This window comes from Borostomias antarcticus (assembly GCF_949987555.1).
Source record: "Borostomias antarcticus genome assembly, chromosome: 2".
Classification (NCBI taxonomy): Eukaryota; Metazoa; Chordata; class Actinopteri; order Stomiiformes; family Stomiidae; genus Borostomias; species Borostomias antarcticus.
In genome coordinates this window covers 41,630,522-41,653,859 of record NC_140235.1, presented here as the reverse complement: position 1 = coordinate 41,653,859, position 23,338 = coordinate 41,630,522, and the positions used below count along the sequence as shown (strand labels likewise).

Below are 23,338 nucleotides of genomic sequence, written 5' to 3'. Positions count from 1 at the left end.
TCTTATCTTGAGAGGTCTTATCTGAGAGGTCTGAGAGGTCTTATCCTGAGAGGTCTTATCTGAGAGGTCTTATCTTGAGAGGTCTTATCTTGAGAGGTCTTATCTGAGAGGTCTTATCTGAGAGGTCTTATCCTGAGAGGTCTTATCTGAGAGGTCTTATCTGAGAGGTCTTATCTGAGAGGTCTTATCTTGAGAGGTCTTATCTGAGAGGTCTTAACCTGATAGGTCTTATCTGAGAGGTCTTATCTGAGAGGTCTTATCTTGAGAGGTCTTATCTGAGAGGTCTTATCCTGATAGGTCTTATCTGAGAGGTCTGAGAGGTCTTATCCTGAGAGGTCTGAGAGGTCTTATCTGGGAGGTCTTATCTGGGAGGTCTTATCTGGGAGGTCTTATCTGAGAGGTCTTATCTGAGAGGTCTTATCCTGAGAGGATGTCCTTCACTGTCACCACAAGGGTTGCAAAATTCCAAAAATATTTACTAACTTTTGGGAATTAAAAGAATAAACTTGAAATTTATGGGAATTTTGGAATAAATTATGTTTTCCTGTTAATTCCCACGGGAAGTTTGAGAATATTCCTGTAATTGTGCAACCCCTAGTTACCACTTCCTTTGTGAGGAGTACTTCTATCTTTCTATTAATAGATCTCACCTGTTCATGTTGTAGTAATCTGATTACCTTCAACTACCCCCCCCCCCCCCAGAGCAAGCCCCCTCCTCCCCCTCCCTCCGGCTTCCCAAAGATGCCTTCCATGGCTGGGCCTCCGGGAGGCCCTGGAGCGCCCCCTGGTGGAGGGCCGCCCTTCAACATGTTCTCCAGGAGAGCAGGTGAGGGACACATGAACCATGAGCCCTGGATGTTCACTGTGATCACGGGGGCTTGGACTGCTCCTTCAGCAGACAACAAAGAACAATAAAGAAAACTGTGCATGAATGAATCTATTCTGGAGGAATTGTGATTTGCATCCAGTCTCAAAAGAGATTTATATTGCATTATATTGGATTCATATTATATACTGTAGTAGAATGTTCCTGTTACAGTTGCTCTCTCTCTCTCACTCTCTCTCTCTCTCTCCCTCTCTTTCTCTCTCTCTCTCTCTTTCTCTCTCTCTCTCTCTCTCTCTCTGTCTCTCTCACTCTCTCCCTCTCTCTTTCTCTCTCTCTCTCTCAGGTACTATGACTAAGAGTCGCTACGTGGACGTTCTGAACCCGGGCGGTCGGACCAGCGCCAGGCCCGGTGGCTCCGCCCCCGCCCCAGCAGACTTCTTCGCCCCCCTGGCGCCCATGCCCATGCCTGCCAGCCTGTTCGTCCCTGGAGCAGGTGGGCATCACGCTTCAGCGAGGGTCACAATCTGGCTTCATCTGTCCCACTGTATTAACATGTCCTCTCCTCCCCCTCTCTCCCTCTCTCTCCCTCCCTCTCTCTCTCTCTCCTCCTTCCTCCTCTCCCTCCCTCCTCCTCCCTCCCTCCCTCCCTCTCTCTCTCTCCTCCCTCCCTCTCTCCTCCCTCCCTCTCTCCTCCTCTTCCTCCCTCCCTCTCTCCCTCCTCCTCCCTCTCTCTTCCTCTCTCCCCTCCCTCCCTCTCTCCCTCTCTCTCTCCCCTCCCTCCCTCCCTCCCTCCCTCTCTCCCCCCCTCCCTCCCTCCCTCCATCCCTCTCTCCTCTCCCTCCCTCTCTCCTCTCTCAGCTCCAGAGGAGCAGCAGCCCATGGAGGGCAGTGTCCCAGAGGCAGTAGGGAGTCAGGAGGAGCAGAGCGCTCCCAACCCCAGTGCTGTACCACAGGTCACTCACACACACACACTCACTCAGACACACGCACACACACACACACACACGCACACACACACTCACTCAGACACACACTCACACACACACACACGCTCACAAGCTCACACACACACACACACGCTCACAAGCTCACACACACACACACGCTCACACACTCACTCACTCAGACACACACTCACACACACTCACTCAGACACGCACACACACACACACACGCTCACTCACACACACGCTCACACACACACACACTCACACACACTCACTCAGACACACACACACTCACTCAGACACACACACACACTCACTCAGACACACACACACACGCTCACTCACACACACGCTCACTCACTCACACACTCACAAACACACTCACTCAGACATGCACACACACACACGCTCACTCACACACGCTCACACACACACACGCACACACACACACACACTCACAATAATAATCTATTCTGTTATATATTACCGTAGTAATATCGTATTGGATCATAAGTGAAAGGGAATGGTGATCGTTCTATTAAGGTAGAATACTGATTCTTCATGTTTCTTATTTGTTGTTGTTGTTGTTTATCTGCAGATGTTCAACCCCACGTTGTTACCCCCGGGTCCTGAGGCTCCGCCCATGCCTGATGGGTCACTGTCAGGGGAGGTAGGATGACCTTTGAACTCCGTTAGGAACATAGTCTGCGATTCCCACGCCCTCACTGAGACATGACGCTCCACTCTTTAACAGCCATCTAGTGTGTGTGTGTGTGTGTAGTGTGTGTGTAGTGTGTGTGTGTAGTGTGTGTGTGTGAGTGTGTGTGTGTGTGTGAGTGTGTGTGTGTGTGTGTGTGTGTGTGTGAGTGTGAGTGAGTGAGTGTGTGAGTGTGTGTGTGTGTGTGTGTGTGTGTGTGAGTGTGTGAGTGTGTGAGTGTGTGAGTGTGTGTGTGTGTGTGAGTGTGTGAGTGTGTGAGTGTGTGAGTGAGTGAGTGAGTGTGGTCACGTGAGTGGATGGGTCCATGTCCAGCTCAGTTCACCTCATTTTAACCTCTCAAGCGCCTGGCCAGGTCATGACGTCATCATCCAGTCCACCGGCTGTCAGAGTGATAATATCTCATCTAATCTAATCTAATCCCACCTGATATCCTCACCTGAGCTTAGTGATCAGATCTTCTGATGTTGACGGTTGAGTGGGTTTAATCTGCTGCATGGGATTAACGACCATCTGGGTCTCTGGTTGTGTGTTTGTCCGTCACCTTTATCCTTCCCCCCGTCAGCTGTCACGTTCTAGCTCAATGAGTTCCTTATCACGCGAAGTGAGTCAGCATTTAAACCAGGTACCTCTAGCTGGGCATCGAACGCCCCTCCTCCACCCCCCGCCACATCCGAACACCCCCCCCTCACACACCCACCCAGCTCATCTCACCAGCTGCACACCCCCCCCTCCCCCCCACCGTCCAAAATGCCTGCAGCCCCCCTCCCCTGTCCGTCTGTCTGTCCGTCCGTCCGTCTCCAGCTCAGCTCCTCTCTCACTGCCTCTCAACCAATTAATCAACTCCAAGCCCTCTGATTGGCGGAGAGGAGTAAGAGTCGGGCCAATCAGAAATGTGATGTGAGGAAGAGGGGGTGTGACCCTTAACCCCGCGGTGTACTTGCGCCTGCGTGGAGCCAAAACGCCTGATTTGTGGCACAGTGATTTAGAACCGTAGGCTAAGTATAGTATACTACAGGCTAAGTATAGTACACCGCAGGCTAAGTATAGTATACCGCAGGCTTAGTATAGTATACCGTAGGCTAAGTATAGTACACCGTAGGCTAAGTATAGTATACCACAGGCTAAGTATAGTATACCGTAGGCTAAGTATAGTATACCACAGGCTAAGTATAGTATACCACAGGCTAAGTATAGTACACCACAGGCTAAGTATAGTATACCACAGGCTAAGTATAGTACACCGTAGGCTAAGTATAGTACACCGTAGGCTAAGTATAGTATACCACAGGCTAAGTATAGTATACCGTAGGCTAAGTATAGTATACCACAGGCTAAGTATAGTATACCGTAGGCTAAGTATAGTATACCGTAGGCTAAGTATAGTATACCGTAGGCTAAGTATAGTATACCGTAGGCTAAGTATAGTATACCGTAGGCTAAGTATAGTACACCGTAGGCTAAGTATAGTATACCACAGGCTAAGTATAGTATACCGTAGGCTAAGTATAGTACACCACAGGCTAAGTATAGTACACCACAGGCTAAGTATAGTACACCACAGGCTAAGTATAGTACACCACAGGCTAAGTATAGTATACCACAGGCTAAGTATAGTATACCGTAGGCTAAGTATAGTATACCACAGGCTAAGTATAGTACACCACAGGCTAAGTATAGTATACCACAGGCTAAGTATAGTATACCACAGGCTAAGTATAGTACACCACAGGCTAAGTATAGTATACCACAGGCTAAGTATAGTATACCACAGGCTAAGTATAGTATACCGCAGGCTAAGTATAGTATGCCGTGGGCTAAGTATAGTATGCCGTGGGCTAAGTATAGTATACCACAGACTAAGTATAGTATACCACAGGCTAAGTATATTATACCACAGGCTAAGTATAGTATACCACAGGCTAAGTATATTATACCACAGGCTAAGTATAGTATACCACAGGCTAAGTATAGTATACCACAGGCTAAGTATATTATACCACAGGCTAAGTATAGTACACCACAGGCTAAGTATAGTATACCACAGACTAAGTATAGTATACCACAGGCTAAGTATAGTATACCACAGGCTAAGTATAGTATACCACAGGCTAAGTATATTATACCACAGGCTAAGTATATTATACCACAGGCTAAGTATAGTATACCACAGGCTAAGTATAGTATACCACAGGCTAAGTATAGTATACCACAGGCTAAGTATATTATACCACAGGCTAAGTATAGTACACCACAGGCTAAGTATAGTACACCACAGGCTAAGTATAGTACACCACAGGCTAAGTATAGTATACCACAGGCTAAGTATAGTATACCACAGGCTAAGTATAGTATACCACAGGCTAAGTATAGTACACCGCAGGCTAAGTATAGTATACCACAGGCTAAGTATAGTATACCACAGGCTAAGTATAGTATACTACAGGCTTTACTCACAGGGACAGAATATTTCCTCTCTTAGCCACTCTGAGACACCATAGGAACCACACTACAGTAAATGAAATCAAACTTTATTGGTATAGCGCACTTCACACACAGAGGCAACACAGTGCACTCAGAAATAGGATTGTCATGGAAACCATGCTGGAGACAGGCACGGCCCCTACTTGGAACCGTTCCCATGGCAACGCACAGTGATTATTAACCCTCCACGCTACGCATGCTTATTAACACCCGCCACCAGCGGGGGTGTGGCCTAATCCGCCTCATCACCCCTGACCCCCAGCTTTCACAGTGTGATGGAGTCATCGTGTGATGATGTCATCATGTGACAATGTCTATTTGTTGTGACATCAGAGTGGAAAGCCGCGCCCCTCTTTCTCTGTGGCCTAGTATGCGCCCACAGAAGAGAGGAGACAGGATTGCGACACCTGGTTGCCGTAGTAACTCATGTCGTTCTGTGCAGGTACCTACCACCCAGCCACCTGCCCAGGGAGCTCCTCCCACTGGAGGCGTGACGTTCTATAACCCCGCCCAGTTTGCACAGGTGAGAAAGAGTCTTGACTGAGAGAACTCTGGACAGGACCCTGAGATCTGCTGTGGAAACTCACTCCTCGTCACACATCGCTGTCACATTGTAGGATTCAGCCTCCTCAGTTCCTACTCCTCCTACTTCTGACCGGCACCAGCCTCTCTAATCCCAATCTCCCCCCTCTCTAATCCCAATCTCCCCCCTCTCTAATCCCAATCTCCCCCCTCTCTAATCCCAATCTCCCTCCTCTCTAATCCCAATCTCCCTCCTCTCTAATCCCAATCTCCCTCCTCTCTAATCCCAATCTCCCTCCTCTCTAATCACAATCTCCCTCCTCTCTAATCCCAATCTCCCCCCTCTCTAATCCCAATCTCCCCCCTCTCTAATCCCAATCTCCCCCCTCTCTAATCCCAATCTCCCTCCTCTCTAATCCCAATCTCCCTCCTCTCTAATCACAATCTCCCTCCTCTCTAATCCCAATCTCCCCCTCTCTAATCCCAATCTCCCCCCTCTCTAATCCCAATCTCCCCCCTCTCTAATCCCAATCTCCCTCCTCTCTAATCCCAATCTCCCTCCTCTCTAATCCCAATCTCCCTCCTCTCTAACCCCAATCTCCCCCCTCTCTAATCCCAATCTCCCCCCTCTCTAATCCCAATCTCCCCCCTCTCTAATCCCAATCTCCCCCCTCTCTAATCCCAATCTCCCTCCTCTCTAATCCCAATCTCCCTCCTCTCTAATCCCAATCTCCCTCCTCTCTAACCCCAATCTCCCTCCTCTCTAATCCCAATCTCCCTTCTCTCTAATCCCAATCTCCCTCCTCTCTAATCCCAATCTCCCTCCTCTCTAATCCCAATCTCCCTCCTCTCTAATCCCAATCTCCCTCCTCTCTAATCCCAATCTCCCTCCTCTCTAATCCCAATCTCCTTCCTCTCTAACCCCAATCTCCCTCCTCTCTAATCCCAATCTCCCTCCTCTCTAATCCCAATCTCCCTCCTCTCTAATCCCAATCTCCCTCCTCTCTAACCCCAATCTCCCTCCTCTCTAATCCCAATCTCCCTTCTCTCTAATCCCAATCTCCCTCCTCTCTAATCCCAATCTCCCTCCTCTCTAACCCCAATCTCCCTCCTCTCTAATCCCAATCTCCCTCCTCTCTAATCCCAATCTCCCTCCTCTCTAATCCCAATCTCCCTCCTCTCTAATCCCAATCTCCCTCCTCTCTAACCCCAATCTCCCTCCTCTCTAATCCCAATCTCCCTCCTCTCTAATCCCAATCTCCCTCCTCTCTAACCCCAATCTCCCTCCTCTCTAATCCCAATCTCCCTTCTCTCTAATCCCAATCTCCCTCCTCTCTAATCCCAATCTCCCTCCTCTCTAATCCCAATCTCCCTCCTCTCTAATCCCAATCTCCCTCCTCTCTAACCCCAATCTCCCTCCTCTCTAATCCCAATCTCCTTCCTCTCTAACCCCAATCTCCCTCCTCTCTAATCCCAATCTCCCTCCTCTCTAATCCCAATATCCCTCCTCTCTAATCCCAATCTCCCTCCTCTCTAACCCCAATCTCCCTCCTCTCTAATCCCAATCTCCCTTCTCTCTAATCCCAATCTCCCTCCTCTCTAATCCCAATCTCCCTCCTCTCTAACCCCAATCTCCCTCCTCTCTAATCCCAATCTCCCTCCTCTCTAATCCCAATCTCCCTCCTCTCTAATCCCAATCTCCCTCATCTCTAATCCCAATCTCCCTCCTCTCTAACCCCCGTCTCCCCCAGGCCAGCGCTCCGTCGGGGGCAGGGCGCCTGCGGACCGGTCGGCTGGGCGGTCAGAGGGAGTACCCCGTGCTGAAGTAGCCATCGCCCAGACAACCGCTCTCTGACAGACTGAACGGGTCGCCCAGGCAACCCTGGGACCGGCTGAAGCACACAGACCCTCCTCTCTGAAGAGGACCCCCAACTGACCTATGACCTATGACCTATGACTACGTACATCATGAAATCATCGTCGTCATCGAACCACTCGTTCATCTCTTGTCTCTCCGCCTCGGTCTTGATGCTTTCGTCGAGGAGGATGATGATGATGATGATGTGTTTACCGTTTTCTTTGCAGGCCAGATGTTGTTGACGAAGGGCTTTTTCCTTCGTACAGACTGAGATCGGACGGTTTTTCCCCACATGGGTTTTACTAACGCGCACACACAGGCTTACGCTAGGCGTACATGGTGCACAGTGACCGTGCACGCTGTGATCTCATGTAGACTTGACCATGGGATGCGTATCGTCCTCCAATGACCGCCGTCACAGTGAGACGAGGGCAGGTCAGCGCTCGGGCGCCCCCACCATCACACAACACTGTAGCTGAGAGGAACGGCCTGTTCTGGGTTGTTTTTGGGATGCGACCAGCATCTCTGTAGCTCGCTGTCGGTCGGTCCACAAAAATGTCCTCAATCATGTGTGCTGCACATGTGTGTACATGGTCATGTATGTACGTGGGTGTATGTGGTCACATGCGTGTACGTGGTCACATGCGTGTACGTGGTCACATGCGTGTACGTGGTCACATGCGTGTACGTGGTCACATGCGTGTACGTGGTCACAGCGATTGGGAGTTCAAGCTTGTTAAATCCTCCCTTCAGTTTGTTTGAGGTCCCTCTGGTCATCTGTGTGTGCGTGCGTGCGTGTAAGAGACAGAAAGACGAGTTGCACCTCTATCAGTTAGTATGCTAGTATTTGTGTGTGATTGTGTGTGTGTGCGTGCATGCTAGTGTCTGGCTCCTCGCCGGTGTCCTGGAGGTCGCTTGTGTTTATGTGGAGGGTCAGAGGGGGAATGACTGAGGTCACCCCCCATAATGAACTGTGTAGCGCTCAGGTGGGGCAGGGCCAGGGGTCAGTTAGGTTCCCGGGGCAGCAGGGGGCGCTGTTCTTCAAGGCTTCGACACCCCCCCTCCCCCAGTGAAGATTGACATTTTGGAGTGATGGAATGTTTCTTCTTTTTAGATATTTATTTAATTTTCTTTGCAGCGTATGAACACCACGCCGCCGTGCGCTAGGGGTCTTAACTCTGGCTCTCTCCCCTCCGAGAGCAACGACAACTTAGACTGATCTTCACAAACACAGGATTCAGGACTAAAACACATCATTTTTAAATGTCGTACAAAATAAATCTATCCAAATATTTGTATATCTGATTGATTGTATTTATGAGCTGTAGTCAATAAAGCTTGTGTGGAGAGCAACTAATTTCTTTCCTCTTGGTTTAGCTTTGAAATGCATTTTAGATTCATAATAGATAATATAATACCTGGATTCACTTTCCGATCATTTGTATTGGCCGCTTCTGCAGATGAAAATGGCCTAAAATCTGTGAAATTAATTTTACTCAACTGCCGTTTCCTTTTATTTTATTTTGACTGCTGTTTTGTGTCATGATTTTGTCCCCCAGAATCCCTTGCTTCTCCTCGGCTCCTGATATGTTTGTGTGTAGAGACCACCCCATCATGATTTCCCAAAGGTTCCATTTTGTCTGAGAAATGCTATTGATTTTGTGTTTAGGATTCACCCTTGTAAAATTCTACACAAAAAAACATGGTAATAAAGATATTTTTGCGCTCTTTAGCACTTTGAAAGAAAAACGTGTGTCCGTGTTTCATTATATTAACTTTCTTTATTAGATGTAACTGAGGTTTGGCAACGTTTTTTTTCAAATACCAAAACACACATCTGCAGTTGATCACAAACAATTTGGCAGCTCACATCGTCTAAAGGTTGTAAATTCACTGAATTAATTTAATGTCACTGACTAATCCTGAGTGTAGTCAAACTAAATGATAGCGTATTATAACTCTGGTTCTGCATGGAGACTCAGTCACAAGATGGTGGCACCATCGTCCCCGAGGACACGTCTGTCTGTAGCCTTGGTTTGTTTTTCACATTGGAATAGTTGCTTAGTGCTGCAGCACAGTATTCAAACACTCCTGGGCATCAGTGCATGTTCTGTACAGGACAAAGACAGGATGCTAGACCATGATGCATCATGGCACATTACACGCGTGTTCACTGAACACAGTATCTGAGCGCTCATGAGTACTGAACAGAACCGGACCAGGTCCGTCCGTCTCCCTCATCCTGCTGGGTCCAGATGCTCTCCTGTCAAGAAGGAAAAAAACACAAAGGATAGAATTGGAATTGGAATATTCTGGCAATTCATCTGGCACAGTTCAGGATCATGTTTATGTGTTTTTCTATATGAATCAATCAACTAGTATGAACAATGACTAGTATCAATAGTTACCAGTGCTGCTTGTGCCTTCTGAACAGCCAGCTTCAACACGGACCTGTCACTGAGCATCTGCCCGACGGTACCAGAGTCCACCTCCAGGAGCATGCCTGCAGAGAGAGGACCAGAACCAGAACCACACTAGACCAGGACCAGAACCAGAGTCCACCTCCAGGAGCATGCCTGCAGAGAGAGAGAGGAGACCGCACTAGACCAGACCAGAACCAGAACCACACTAGACCAGACCAGAACCAGAACCAGAACCAGAGTCCACCTCCAGGAGCATGCCTGCAGAGAGAGAGGACCAGAACCAGAACCACACTAGACCAGACCAGAACCAGAACCACACTAGACCAGACCAGAACCAGAGTCCACCTCCAGGAGCATGCCTGCAGAGAGAGAGAGGAGACCGCACTAGACCAGACCAGAACCAGAACCACACTAGACCAGAACCAGAACCACACTAGACCAGAACCAGAACCCACCTCCAGGAGCATGCCTGCAGAGAGAGAGAGGACACCTCACTAGACCAGAACCAGAACCACACTAGACCAGACCAGAACCAGAACCACACTAGACCAGACCAGAACCAGAACCACACTAGACCAGAACCAGAACCAGAACCACACTAGACCAGAACCAGAACCAGAACCACACCCACACTAGACCAGACCAGAACCAGAGTCCACCTCCAGGAGCATGCCTGCAGAGAGAGGACACCTCACTAGACCAGACCAGAACCACACTAGACCAGACCAGAACCAGAACCACACTAGACCAGACCAGAACCAGAACCACACCCACACTAGACCAGACCAGAACCAGAACCACACTAGACCAGACCAGAACCAGAACCACACCCACACTAGACCAGACCAGAACCAGAACCAGAACCACACTAGACCAGACCAGAACCACACTAGACCAGAACCACACTAGACCAGAACCAGAACCAGAGTCCACCTCCAGGAGCATGCCTGCAGAGAGAGAGGAGACCGCACTAGACCAGACCAGAACCAGAACCAGACCAGAACCAGAACCACACTAGACCAGAACCACACTAGACCAGAACCACACTAGACCAGAACCAGAACCACACTAGACCAGACCAGAACCAGAACCAGAACCACACTAGACCAGGACCAGAACCAGAACCACACTAGACCAGACCAGAACCAGAACCAGAACCACACTAGACCAGACCAGAACCAGAACCACACTAGACCAGACCAGAACCAGAACCACACTAGACCAGGACCAGAACCAGAACCACACTAGACCAGAACCAGAACCAGAACCAGAACCACACTAGACCAGAACCAGAACCACACAACAGCCAAGCTCTTAGGCTCATAGATATATGAGGCTCACAGAACTCAAAGATGCAGTAGAGGAGTTGAAACCGGACCAGACCAAAACCTTCCAGGGTCATAGGTCAATTATCCTCCGACCTTTGGCCATGGAGAAAATTATAGGGCAATGAGTCGCATTAAAGGGCACTTGGACATAGTTCTATTCAAAGAACATAGGCTAGTGACTACCATGGTCCACTAGATACTTGATTACTCGTGATTAATTAGTAAGTGATTACCTGTGATGTCATTAGCGTGCGCTGCGTCCATCTCCTGGACCAGGGAGAACAGCCTCTCTCCCATCCTCTCTGTGTCATCAGCGTCAGACGAGTCGCTCACATCCGTCTCCTCCACATTCTGCCTGCAGTCCGACAGCGTAGACACACACGTATAACACCCAGAAGAGTAGCATGAACGTCTGACTAGAACGCTCCCAAATATGATCTCCAGATGCTCCAACATCCACAGCAAACAACCAGATTCAAATGAATTAAAAGTGGCAGCAGTGCATAATAAGTCCTGCCTGCCCTAGACAGTAGCTTAGAAAACAAAATGGAGTTGTGGTAGAAGCCTAGAGTATGTAGTGTAATATCTCTTGAAGATAATGTGGGAGGAGTTAATCTCCTGATAATGATGATGTCACTCACTCCTGCAGAGTCTTCAGGGCCCGGTGGACCCGCTCCTCCAGGAGGGCCGGCGCCGAGAGGAGACTCAACACCTCCTCCTTATGCTGCTCCAGCAACATACCTGAACACACAGCGACACAGGACAACACCTGAACATACCTGAACACACAGGACAACACATTAACACACCTGAACACACAGGACAACACATTAACACACCTGAACACACAGGACAACACATTAATACACCTGAACACACAGACACAGGACAACACATTAACACACCTGAACACACAGAACACATTAATACACCTGAACACACAGGACAACACATTAACACACCTGAACACACAGAGACACAGGACAACACCTGAACATACCTGAACACACAGGACAACACATTAACACACCTGAACACACAGCAACACAGGACAAAACATTAACACACCTGAACACACAGGACAACACATTAACACACCTGAACACACAGGACAACACATTAACACACCTGAACACACAGGACAACACATTAACACACCTGAACACACAGGACAACACATTAACACACCTGAACACACAGAGACACAGGACAACACATTAACACACCTGAACACACAGGACAACACATTAACACACCTGAACACACAGGACAACACATTAACACACCTGAACACACAGGACAACACATTAACACACCTGAACACACAGGACAACACATTAACACACCTGAACACGCAGCTCACCGAGGGGGTAATTGGTGTCTGTTGGTGTTCTGGCATCAAATTCGCCGCAAAGTATGAATCCTGTAGGGTTTTATTGATCATTTTATGAAATCCATTGACTGTATTGAAGCGACCGTTGTAGATGTGTAGATCAATCCGCAGAGGGGATTCAGGAAGCGGAACTAGTTACGGTAGCTATTGTTATTGTTATTTGTTGCTAGGCTACCTAGTTTGCGGAAGTTTACACACGTATGTGCTGCGACTAAATAGTTCTATGCTAAATATTTAAAAAAGCCTTTCCAGATGAACTAGAATCTTACTTTATGGCGAATTATACATCAGAACACCAACTAACACCTCGGTGAGTTTCTTGTCTTTGAAATTGAGAGTTTAACACGATTTTTCAAGGTGCCCACCCACATCCATTGTATGACCAAAACGGTGGTAGAGCAATTATCAGACTTTCTCAAAAGTGCTAGTTTTGTCAACTTTTTGATCTGAACCATTGTATATGATCATAAGTAACCTTAAAACAGGGCTAAACATGCATTTTCCCTTTACTACTCCTTTAAGCTCCTAGATGCTTGTTTAGAAAGGAGATGCACTGATGATTCCTAGTCTAGTAGTTCTCTTGACTATCTACAGTATGCTGAATGCACTTATCGTAACTCGCTTTGGATAAAAGCGCCTGATAAATTACTGTAATGTAAACCAATAGTGAGAAACCATCGGTTTGAATACTGCAGTTGAAATGTTGACTGAGCATACATTGATTGAGTGAGTTTACCGGTGATCTTGTGTGTGTGGCCTGTGTTGTAGAGCTTACCTGTGATCTTCTGAGTGTGGCCTGTGTTGTAGTTTACCTGTGATCTTCTGAGTGTGGCCTGTGTTGTAGATGTCCACCAGTTCAAACAGCTGTTCCCCCAGCGAGTCAGAGGACACAGACACATCATCGTCATCCTGAGATGTCGCCTTACTGTTGAGGAGACAGACCATGGTAGAGCCAAGCCGGAATGTTTTCATATTACTGGTATTCAATTTATAGGTACAGTCACTTCACTAATGAGCACAGTAGCTAAGTATCTAAACATTCTCTTATAACCCATATGTGAGGTTCTGGACTGTGTGTTCTCTTATAACCCATATGACGGAAGGTTCTGGACTGTGCTACTCTTATAACCCATATGACGGAAGGTTCTGGACTGTGCTACTCTTATAACCCATATGACGGAAGGTTCTGGACTGTGCTACTCTTATAACCCATATGACGGAAGGTTCTGGACTGTGCTACTCTTATAACCCATATGACGGAAGGTTCTGGACTGTGCTACTCTTATAACCCATATGAGGGAAGGTTCTGGACTGTGCGTTCTCTTATAACCCATATGACGGAAGGTTCTGGACTGTGTTTCTCTTATAACCCATATGACGGAAGGTTCTGGACTGTGCTTCTCTGACCTGGTTCCCTGAGGCAGCTGCAGCGCTCTGAGAGCTTTCTCCAGGGCCTCCGTCAGCATGGCCTCATCCTGCAGCATCTGGCTGAGCACAGGGCCAGGGAGCTCCAGCAACATGCCTGCAAAACAATCATCCGGACTCAATAATGTTGTTCCTGGATGGATGGATGGATGGATGGATTGATCACTCACTCACTCACTCACTCACTCACTCACTCATCCACTCACTCACTCACTCACTCACTCACTCACTCGACTGACTGTACATGCACAGCTAACAGCTCTGAGTGACTAGCTACATGTTGGCATCCAGAGGTTATGGGGGACCCCTACTCACCTGTGAGTTTCCCTGCCATCTCTGCGTGTTTGGGATAAATCAGATCATACAGCTGTTCACCAACAACCTCCAGATCCTCGCCGTCATCCATGACTCCTCTCAGCTCTGGTTAGATTACAGCATCCCTTCAAGTCAGTCGAGGATGTGTACAGTCAGTACAGTCCAAAAAGTCACCTGGACATGTCATTCATCCTGGATGTTTATAGCGACATAGCTCTATTTGGGAGTTATCAAACCTATTATTTTATGTCACTTAATGGCTGTGCATTTCAGTCTCTGAATATATACAAATGACTTCGTGCTGCTATGGGAGAAATACAGAAACGTAAACAGAGGGACGCAGGGTGATGACGTAGGCTGTGTGCTACCGCGAGTCCCAGGATGATCTCCCTCCGACACGCTCTTCAAACAAATAGTGCGCAATGTAAACATTTGTTTCAGATTTATAATATCAATAAAAGGGATTTTCTTGTCTGCGAATTTACAGTAAACACCGACAAGTACCAGTGCTTTATCTCTCTGTTGATTATCACTTTACAAAAGTGATTTTTAACGCGCAGGTATCTCTCAAATAGTCCGTGTGATCCGGCTTCCGCCCTTTCCCATCCTCTTCCTCCGCTGAAAGGTAACGTGCTCTCCGCGTTCTGCTCCTCGGGAAGAAAATGAGGATTTTACACAAAATATATTCCACCTAAGTCGCCCATCATGTATCAGAATAGTAACTTACATCGTTATGTATCTTATGTGATGCATCTCTTCGTGTTTAGACAGTGAAACGTCGGGATATGATGATGTCAGCGTGTCTAAGCTAGCTAGGCCTCGAGCAGATGGCTAGCATGCTAACGTTAGCATGTTAGCTGCTGGAACTGTTCCACAGTTTGTGTCTAATTCTCTTACAGACACGTATTTGGATATGTTTACAAATCATATCCCGGCTTCTTATGGTTTGTTAGATAGCTTGGTGAGCTAAGAAGCTAACCTAGCTAGCCTGTTAATATTGCAGTTTCACCCTCACTAACATAGTTGATGTGTAAAGTGAATGAATGAGTTTGGATGGTGAGCTAACGTGTGCTAGATCTCTAGATGGGTATTGGGGTCTTTGCTGTCCTGTTGGCCTGGATTACTGTCCTGTTGGCCCGGGTTACTGTCCTGTTGGCCCGGGTTACTGTCCTGTTGGCCTGGGTTACTGTCCTGTTGGTCCGGGTTACTGTCCTGTTGGTCCGGGTTACTGTCCTGTTGGCCTGGGTTACTGTCCTGTTGGCCTGGGTTACTGTCCTGTTGGCCCGGGTTACTGTCCTGTTGGCCCGGGTTACTGTGCTGTTGGCCCGGGTTACTGTCCTGTTGTGTTGACATGATTCTCTCGTATATGCAGGTTTGCCAACATGTCGTCTCATCTGCAGTGGATGGTTATTAGGAACTGTTCCAGCTTCCTCATCAAGAGGAACGGACAGACTTACAGCACCGTGAGTACCGACCAGAGTACACTGACAACCTACCGACCAGCTCTGACAACCTTCACACTCTGACAACCTTCACACATCTGGTACCGACCAGAGTACACTCTGACAACCTACCGACCGGCTCTGACAACCTTCACACGTTTAGTACCGACCAGAGTACACTCTGACAACCTTCACACTCTGACAACCTTCACACTCTGACAACCTTCACACTCTGACAACCTTCACACTCTGACAACCTTCACACTCTGACAACCTTCACACTCTGACAACCTTCACACATCTGGTACCGACCAGAGTACACTCTGACAACCTTCACACATCTGGTACCGACCAGAGTACACTCTGACAACCTTCACACTCTGACAACCTTCACACTCTGACAACCTTCACACTGACAACCTTCACACTCTGACAACCTTCACACTCTGACAACCTTCACACTCTGACAACCTTCACACATTTAGTACCGACCAGAGTACACTCTGACAACCTTCACACATTTAGTACCGACCAGAGTACACTCTGACAACCTTCACACACTTAGTACTGACCAGAGTACACTCTGACAACCTTCACACACTTAGTACTGACCAGAGTACACTCTGACAACCTACCGACCGGCTCTGACAACCTTCACACATTTAGCTTGTTAATGTTGAATCCCTCAGTCTCGAGGCTGGATTCATTCAAGCTTGATCTGCTCCTGATGGCTCTGTGTGAAAACACTGACCAGGCAGCATCATCCTCTCACTTGGGTTTCCTTCAACTTATCATCTCTAAGAAGCGCTCTGGTGTCCTGAGCTCATTAAACTTGAAGTCCTGATGCTGGTGTGTGTGTGGGTGGGTGGGTGTGTGGGCGTGTGGGTGTGGGTGGGGGGGTTTAAGTGTCCAACATCCATTCCAACTGTGAGTTTTCTCCCAGGATCTCTTCATACAGCGTTTTTTCATACAGCCCAAATATACCCAAAGCTGCTGCTGCTAATCACTCGTAAAGGGAATCTCTGATCAGCTGTAGTTTGGATATTTTCGTGGTTTATAATTGGGACAGAGCACACTACCACTGCTCTTGCACTTGTGTCCGGTAGCTTTCTTTCAAGGAATTTAAAAATAAGTCATTGAGAACTTTTTTTTTAAAATATTTTTTTTATTTTTTTCTTGGCAAGTATACTGAATCTTATAGACAGAATAATATTTTGAGGTCCTATTCATCAGTTGAGTGATAATAATGGGCAACCTTAATCTAAATCTATGCAAGAAGTGTCATCATATCGATACAATAATATGGGTCAGACCATTCTAAGAACTTGTGTTTTTGTATAAATTGGTATCGGCTTTTTAAATGCCCTCGTTGTGTCTTTGTGTGTTCAGTGTTTTAACTGTGTTGTGTTGCAACAAGATAATTTCTCCATGAGGGTTTTATTAAAGTATTCTGTGTATTTTCTCTTGTTCTATAGGAGCCCAACAACCTGAAGTCCAAGAACTCTTACCGGTTCAATGGGCTGGTCCACAGGAAGACGGTGGGGGTGCAGCCTGCCGCCGACGGCAAGGGCGTGGTGGTGGTGCTGAAGAAACGCGCAGGTGAACATGGACGCTTATTACACCATGACTTATTACACCACATGATTTATTACACCACATGGCTTATTACACCACATGGCTTATTACACCACATGACTTATTACACCACATGACTTATTACACCACACGACTTATTACACCACACGGCTTATTACACCACACGGCTTATTACACCACGGCTTATTACACCACGGCTTATTACACCACATGGCGTGTTACAGCACATGGCTTGTTACACCGCATGGCTTGTTACACCACGGCTTATTACACCACGGCTTATTACACCACATGGCTTGTTACACCACGGCTTATTACACCACGGCTTATTACACCACGGCTTATTACACCACATGGCTTATTACACCACCGCTTATTACACCACATGGCTTATTACACCACATGGCTTATTACACCACATGGCTTATTACACCACATGGCCAAACCTCTCCCTAGAGGACTTTGGAAGTGGGAGTTTGTGGGTTTGAATCCCGCCCTGTGTGTATGAGCTGGTCAGTCCCGCGCGCTGCCTAGCTCAGCCGTGGTAATGAAACCTGCCTCTGTGTCTCAGCTCAGCCGTGGTAATGAAACCCTGCCTCTGTGTCTCAGGTCAGCGCAAACCTGCCACCTCGTATGAGAAGATCACCATCAACAAGAACTCCCGCGCCACGCTGAGCAGCCTCCGCCACATCATCCGCAAGAACAACTACAGGAAGGACCTGCGCATGGTGAGCTCACTTCCTGTCTCCTCTCGGCTGGGAAACTGACGTTCATTTAACCTCCAATTCGTTGTTGTGAATGTGTCCCGGTGGTAGTGAATTGGTCTTTTCAGAAAAATGCAGTCTGAGTTAGAAAGTATCCGTGGTCCGTCAGATGGATCCGGACGGGTCGGTTCTGAACCAACTAAACCAGCGTGTTCTGTTTCCTAGGCTGCCCTGCGTCGGGCCAGCGCCATCTTGAAGAGCCAGAAGCCCGTGGTGGTGAAGAAGAAGCGCTCCAGGGCCACCAAGACCGCATAAATACACATTTATGATGAATAAAATTGTTTTTGGTTTGGAAAAACATTTCCCAGTCTCAGGTCTTCAATAAGTTGATTATCTGTTAGCGTTGGTGTGAGGCGTGGCTCTGCCGCTGGATGTTAGCGTCTGTTAGCTTGTAGAATGGAATGAGCACAGAGACCAGGATCACTGCCCATAACAGACCAACCCAGGGCTGATGTTCTCCGTTGTGGTTCTCTGGTCTGGGAATTGATTGGATATTTAGTTTTGTTTTGGGGGAGTAGTGTGCTATTTGAGACATTTAGCCCTATTTCTGATGTGTAACATCAATCTGAAACATGGAGACAATTTCTTTGATCACTCAGCAGGAAGCTCAGTGTGTAATCCTACCGGTCTCAGTTCACTGTTCTATGAGACGCTTCACTATCTGTTATGTTTAGCATGAGCATATGAGCGCTGCTCCAGCCTGGTGTTCACTGCTCCTGTGGAGGGGGAGGGGTGGAGGGGGAGGGATGGAGGGTTTTAGGGGAGGGGTGAAAACGGGGCTAGACCAGCCTTTTCACTGCTCCTGTGGAGGGGGAGGGATGGAGGGGAGGGGTGGAGGGTTTCTGGAGAGGGGGTGAGGGGTGAAAACGAGGCTAGACCAGCCTTTTCACTGCTCCTGTGGAGGGGGAGGGATGGAGGGGAGGGGTGGAGGGTTTCTGGAGAGGGGGTGAGGGGTGAAAACGAGGCTAGAGCAGTGCTAAACAACGGATTGCTGCCAACCTGTCACAACAGCAGCTAGTGTCCAACAGCTGCTCAGTTGAGAGTACAGTCATTGAATGCCCTCAACCACTAGAGTCACTCTTCTATTGTGTATTTATTTTTTAGAGGTCCTTCTCTGGCCTATGCCCACTGGTTCTACCCACCCAGATAGAGGTTCTAACTACCCAGATAGAGGTTCTAACTACCCAGATAGAGGTTCTAACTACCCAGATAGAGGTTCTAACTACCCAGAGAGAGGTTCTAACTACCCAGATAGAGGTTCTAACTACCCAGAGAGAGGTTCTAACTACCCTCATGAACGATTGCCACCCAGCATGTGACCAAATGGGTTGCACCTAATTAAAAATCAAAGGCGAGTGTGTCCCAATCGTTTATTGATTCCCCCACAGCCCCCATACAAAGTTGTCATTGAAAGTCAAATGATGCATATATTTTTCTTCTGGAAGTGTGATGCTAATGAAAGCGTATGTAGTTGCATTATGGGATGTTCATAGTGAAAATGTTCTGCTCCTAATCTGATGGAGGAGGCTCTGTCAGTGCGTCTGTGATGGCGTGTCATGGAAACGGAGCATTGATTAGTTTGAAAGTAGCTCAGCTTTCCACCGCGGGGAGCAATCCCAGAACACCTCCCCTCCAGCCTCACAGATCAACATCTGATCCCAGAACACCTCCCCTCCAGCCTCACGGATATACATCTGAACCCAGAGAACTTTCATTGGTGAACCGCAGCTCATCCCTGGAGCTCGGATGTAACTGAGGATGAGGGTGAGGGTGAGTGTTGAGTGCTTCTGGGATGGTGGAGTGTGACGGTCAGGATGAGGGGAACTGGACTCAGGCTGCTGCTCCTGGCCCTGCTGGTGCTGAGAGGAGGAGGGGGGTTTGAGCTGCAGGACACCCTCCACGACCTCATCGAGGAGAACATCCGCCTCCACGACCAGCTGGACAACCTCACCAAGGCGCTGCGGGAACTCAGACAGCTGCTGCAGCACCACTCTGGTCTGGTCTCCGCTCGGGGGGCTTGGGTTCTATGGGCTCTTTGTTCTGGGTTCTATGGGCTCTTTGTTCTGCGTTCTATGTGCTCTTTGTTCTGGGTTCCATGTGTTCTACTGTATATTCTGCCTTGTTTTTATTACCGACACAGGAAATGTCTCTGAAATACTGTATTTGTAGTTGAAGGTTGTAGCCTGGTGTCATCGTACCTGTGTGATGTCATCAAAGCTCTTGTTTGTTTCAACCTCAGACCCGGACCACGCCCATGACCAGGTCACTCAACACCTGTGGGACGAGTGGTCACAACACGGTCAGTTTTTATTCTCTCGCCCCTCCGTTCTTTCCTGCTGTCTCTCTCTCTCTCTCTCTCTCTAAAGAGATGACCGAAGCCAAACAATTAGAAGAAATGTATTCGTTCTCCATATGGAACAGCAGGTGACAGACGGAAGCACTAGTTTGGAACTGGAATAAGGAGCTGAACGCAGCGATGCCTGTAACTGAACCATCCCAGTCATCATGCTGGATCATTCAGGTGTGATATATCATATCCTTCATTCCGGAACGTTCCTGTCCCCTCTTCTGCAGGTATCAGTGCTGAGACTCATCTCCTGCTGGAGAACGCTCTGTGTGGACCTGACCTCCACGGGTCCGCTGGTCCTGTCCAGGAACACAACCCCCTCCTCCTCCTCCTCCTCTCCTGTGTCCCGGTGCTCCTCGTCATAGGACTGGTCTAGGCTACTCTGAGTGGATCACTGGATTGACCCTTATCGTCGTAAGAGAGCGAGCGAGGGAGAGAGAGATAAAGAGAGAGATGGAGAGAGAGATGGAGCGAGAGAGGGAGAGAGAGATGGAGCGAGAGAGGGAGAGAGATGGAGAGAGAGAGAGATGGAGCAAGAGAGATAGAGCGCGAGAGAGGGAGAGAGATAGAGAGAGATGGAGAGAGAGAGGGAGAGATGGAGCGAGAGAGGGAGAGAGATGGAGCGAGGGGGAGAGAGAGAGAACGGATCAGAACTGGACATCATTCTTGGATTGGAAGGCTCTAGATCGATGCCTGACTTTGTAAAACTTTCTGTCTTGTCTTGTTAGGGTGCTTTTGTAAAATGGTCAGAAAGCTGTAGGCTTCCAAGACTTCGTGGTAATATTTAATTATTTACTGTTGTGTTTAATGTTTAGAGGACATACTGCATGTTTGTCACACCATCTGTGTTTGCCCCCATCTTGAGGAAAGCCAGGAGGCCAGAATGTGGGTGTGATGTCATCGTCCACCATAAACATGAAACTTCCTCCTCTGCCTCCCAGGCTCTTTGATCTCTACTCTTACGTCCATTTCATAACTTGTGTAATATTGTTTCTTGATGTTGATTAAAGATATGTAATTACTCTGCTACACGGCAAATGTGTTTGAGCTATTCAGTGTTATTTGGACTGGGGTATAAATAAAGCTTGATTGAATTCCATGATTCCCCTCGTCCTTAGAGACACCAGGCAAGCAGTCAAATCCAACTTCCTTTATTATCCTTATCTTTATCTGAGCAGATCTGAAACCAAACACATATAAAAGGTATAAAACTAACAAAAGGTCCCTATGGACATGGTTTATAATCTTCTACTGGGTCAAGTACAGTCATGAATATGCACAACAAACAGACATGTTTTTTCCACAATTACAGAATAAATAAATGAAAATGTCTTACTAGGTGTAATGTCTGCATATTATTCTCACTGTGCATAATATCAAATAAAATGTTCATTTGTGTTCCCTACTTAAATGAGCTAGTGTGACTTGGACCATGGTTAAAAGGGAATGTTAAGGTCCGGTTCACAGCCCTGGTGGTGTGGTGTTGTGTGTTTGTTGTTGTGCGACTGAAGCCTGCGGTGTTCTTGTGTTTGAGTCTGTTCTTGTGTTTGAGTCTGCGGTGTTCTTGTGTTTGAGTCTGTTCTTGTGTTTGAGTCTGCGCTGTTCTTGTGTTTGAGTCTGCACTGTTCTTGTGTTTGAGTCTGCACTGTTCTTGTGTTTGAGTCTGCCGTGTTCTTGTGTTTGAGTCTGTGGTGTTCTTGTGTTTGAGTCTGCCGTGTTCTTGTGTTTGAGTCTGTGGTGTTCTTGTGTTTGAGTCTGTGGTGTTCTTGTGTTTGAGTCTGTTCTTGTGTTTGAGTCTGCGCTGTTCTTGTGTTTGAGTCTGCGCTGTTCTTGTGTTTGAGTCTGCACTGTTCTTGTGTTTGAGTCTGCACTGTTCTTGTGTTTGAGTCTGCCGTGTTCTTGTGTTTGAGTCTGTGGTGTTCTTGTGTTTGAGTCTGCCGTGTTCTTGTGTTTGAGTCTGTGGTGTTCTTGTGTTTGAGTCTGCGCTGTTCTTGTGTTTGAGTCTGCACTGTTCTTGTGTTTGAGTCTGTGTTCTTGTGTTTGAGTCTGCACTGTTCTTGTGTTTGAGTCTGCGCTGTTCTTGTGTTTGAGTCTGCACTGTTCTTGTGTTTGAGTCTGTGTTCTTGTGTTTGAGTCTGCACTGTTCTTGTGTTTGAGTCTGCGCTGTTCTTGTGTTTGAGTCTGCGTGACGCAGACGAGCGCTTGTTTAGCGCCGTGTTGGTTTGGGAGGACCTGCATGGTCAGCACTGGAGACGTGAGGAAGCCATCTTTATACGTGGAGTTAAAAGAAGCAAGTATACCGCGGGATTTAGTCACCGTCAAGTTTCAGTCATTGCACGTGTGTGTGTGTGTGTGTGTGTGTGCGTGTGCATCACGTGTGCTGCGTGACTATACAGAGTCTGTAAGCATGTCTGGGTCTCTAGATTACTGTTGTGTGTGTGTGCGTGTGTGTGTGTGCGTGCATGCGTGCGTGTGTGTGTGCGTGTGTGTGCGTGCGCATGCATCAGCTGGGCCTGGTTCTAGTCGATGTCGAGGTCAGAGTCCTGGTCACTCAGCTGGGCGCCGGCGGCGCTGCGGATGGTCTTGGGGACGAGGAGCGGCTTGTCGGGCAGCAGACCGTACTCCTGGAGGAGCCCCTCCACGTCCACCGCAAAGAAGTCGTCCCCCAGCTGGTCGGTCACGCGCACAAAGTTCCCCACCAGCTCGCCGGCCTTGTAGACCAGCAGGGCGGGCAGGGCGCTGCCCCGGAACAGGGCGCTGGTCCCGATGGCCGAGCCGCGGACGCTGCAGAACTTGACCAGCGGGTATTCCTGCGCCAGGCACAGCAGGCTGCCCGCCATGGACTCGCAGCCCGGCACGCCGGCCTCGTGGATGTGGATCATGACCATGGTGCTCTTGTCCTCCTTGTCCAGCGCCTCCAGGAAGTCCTCTCCGGTGGTCAGCTCGTACACCT

At 48.1% G+C, this 23,338-nt stretch overlaps 4 protein-coding genes across 4 annotated transcripts in view; 2 read left to right on the top strand and 2 right to left on the bottom strand.

Moving 5' to 3' along the window:
* The window catches only part of sec16a (SEC16 homolog A, endoplasmic reticulum export factor), a 21,839-nt gene extending 12,817 nt beyond the window's left edge, over positions 1–9,022 (top strand). Inside the window, 7 exon segments of the mRNA XM_084455739.1 lie at positions 709–826; positions 1,170–1,319; positions 1,685–1,779; positions 2,372–2,443; positions 3,054–3,113; positions 5,430–5,495; positions 7,246–9,022. Of these exon segments, the coding sequence (XP_084311865.1) occupies positions 709–826; positions 1,170–1,319; positions 1,685–1,779; positions 2,372–2,443; positions 3,054–3,113; positions 5,430–5,495; positions 7,246–7,323 (639 nt within the window). The 3' untranslated portion in view covers positions 7,324–9,022.
* A 196-nt stretch (positions 9,023–9,218) lies between these two features.
* On the bottom strand, positions 9,219–14,531 carry LOC311326845 (uncharacterized protein). Its single transcript, XM_084459823.1, has 7 exons — positions 14,237–14,531; positions 13,904–14,018; positions 13,309–13,421; positions 11,745–11,844; positions 11,337–11,458; positions 9,761–9,855; positions 9,219–9,615 (listed from the first exon to the last, which is right to left on the bottom strand). The coding sequence occupies exons 1-7, from the start codon at positions 14,325–14,327 to the stop codon at positions 9,547–9,549; spliced, it is 705 nt and encodes a 234-aa protein (XP_084315949.1). The 5' UTR covers positions 14,328–14,531; the 3' UTR covers positions 9,219–9,546.
* Positions 14,532–14,827: 296 nt separating this feature from the next.
* rpl28 (ribosomal protein L28) lies at positions 14,828–18,340 on the top strand. The gene is made up of 5 exons (XM_084461594.1): positions 14,828–14,861; positions 15,609–15,699; positions 17,154–17,277; positions 17,884–18,002; positions 18,204–18,340. The coding sequence occupies exons 2-5, from the start codon at positions 15,619–15,621 to the stop codon at positions 18,291–18,293; spliced, it is 414 nt and encodes a 137-aa protein (XP_084317720.1). The 5' UTR covers positions 14,828–14,861; positions 15,609–15,618; the 3' UTR covers positions 18,294–18,340.
* Positions 18,341–21,520: 3,180 nt separating this feature from the next.
* pdcl (phosducin-like) overlaps positions 21,521–23,338 on the bottom strand; it is an 8,123-nt gene continuing 6,305 nt past the window's right edge. Inside the window, exon 4 of the mRNA XM_084461549.1 lies at positions 21,521–23,338. This exon is cut by the window's right edge and continues 124 nt beyond it. Within this exon, the coding sequence (XP_084317675.1) occupies positions 22,905–23,338 (434 nt within the window). The 3' untranslated portion in view covers positions 21,521–22,904.

Bases quoted from the DNA above. Each gene is read 5' to 3' on its own strand.
- LOC311326845 (XM_084459823.1), bottom strand. From the start codon at position 14,327: ATGGATGACGGCGAGGATCTGGAGGTTGTTGGTGAACAGCTGTATGAT. The intron at 11,845-13,308 runs GTAAACTACAAC...CTGTGTGTTCAG, and splicing joins CCACACTCAGAAGATCACAG to GTATGTTGCTGGAGCAGCAT. The intron at 9,856-11,336 runs GTAATCACTTAC...CTCTCTCTGCAG, and splicing joins GCACGCTAATGACATCACAG to GCATGCTCCTGGAGGTGGAC.
- rpl28 (XM_084461594.1), top strand. From the start codon at position 15,619: ATGTCGTCTCATCTGCAGTGGATGGTTATTAGGAACTGTTCCAGCTTC. The intron at 15,700-17,153 runs GTGAGTACCGAC...CTTGTTCTATAG, and splicing joins ACGGACAGACTTACAGCACC to GAGCCCAACAACCTGAAGTC. The intron at 17,278-17,883 runs GTGAACATGGAC...TCTGTGTCTCAG, and splicing joins GGTGCTGAAGAAACGCGCAG to GTCAGCGCAAACCTGCCACC.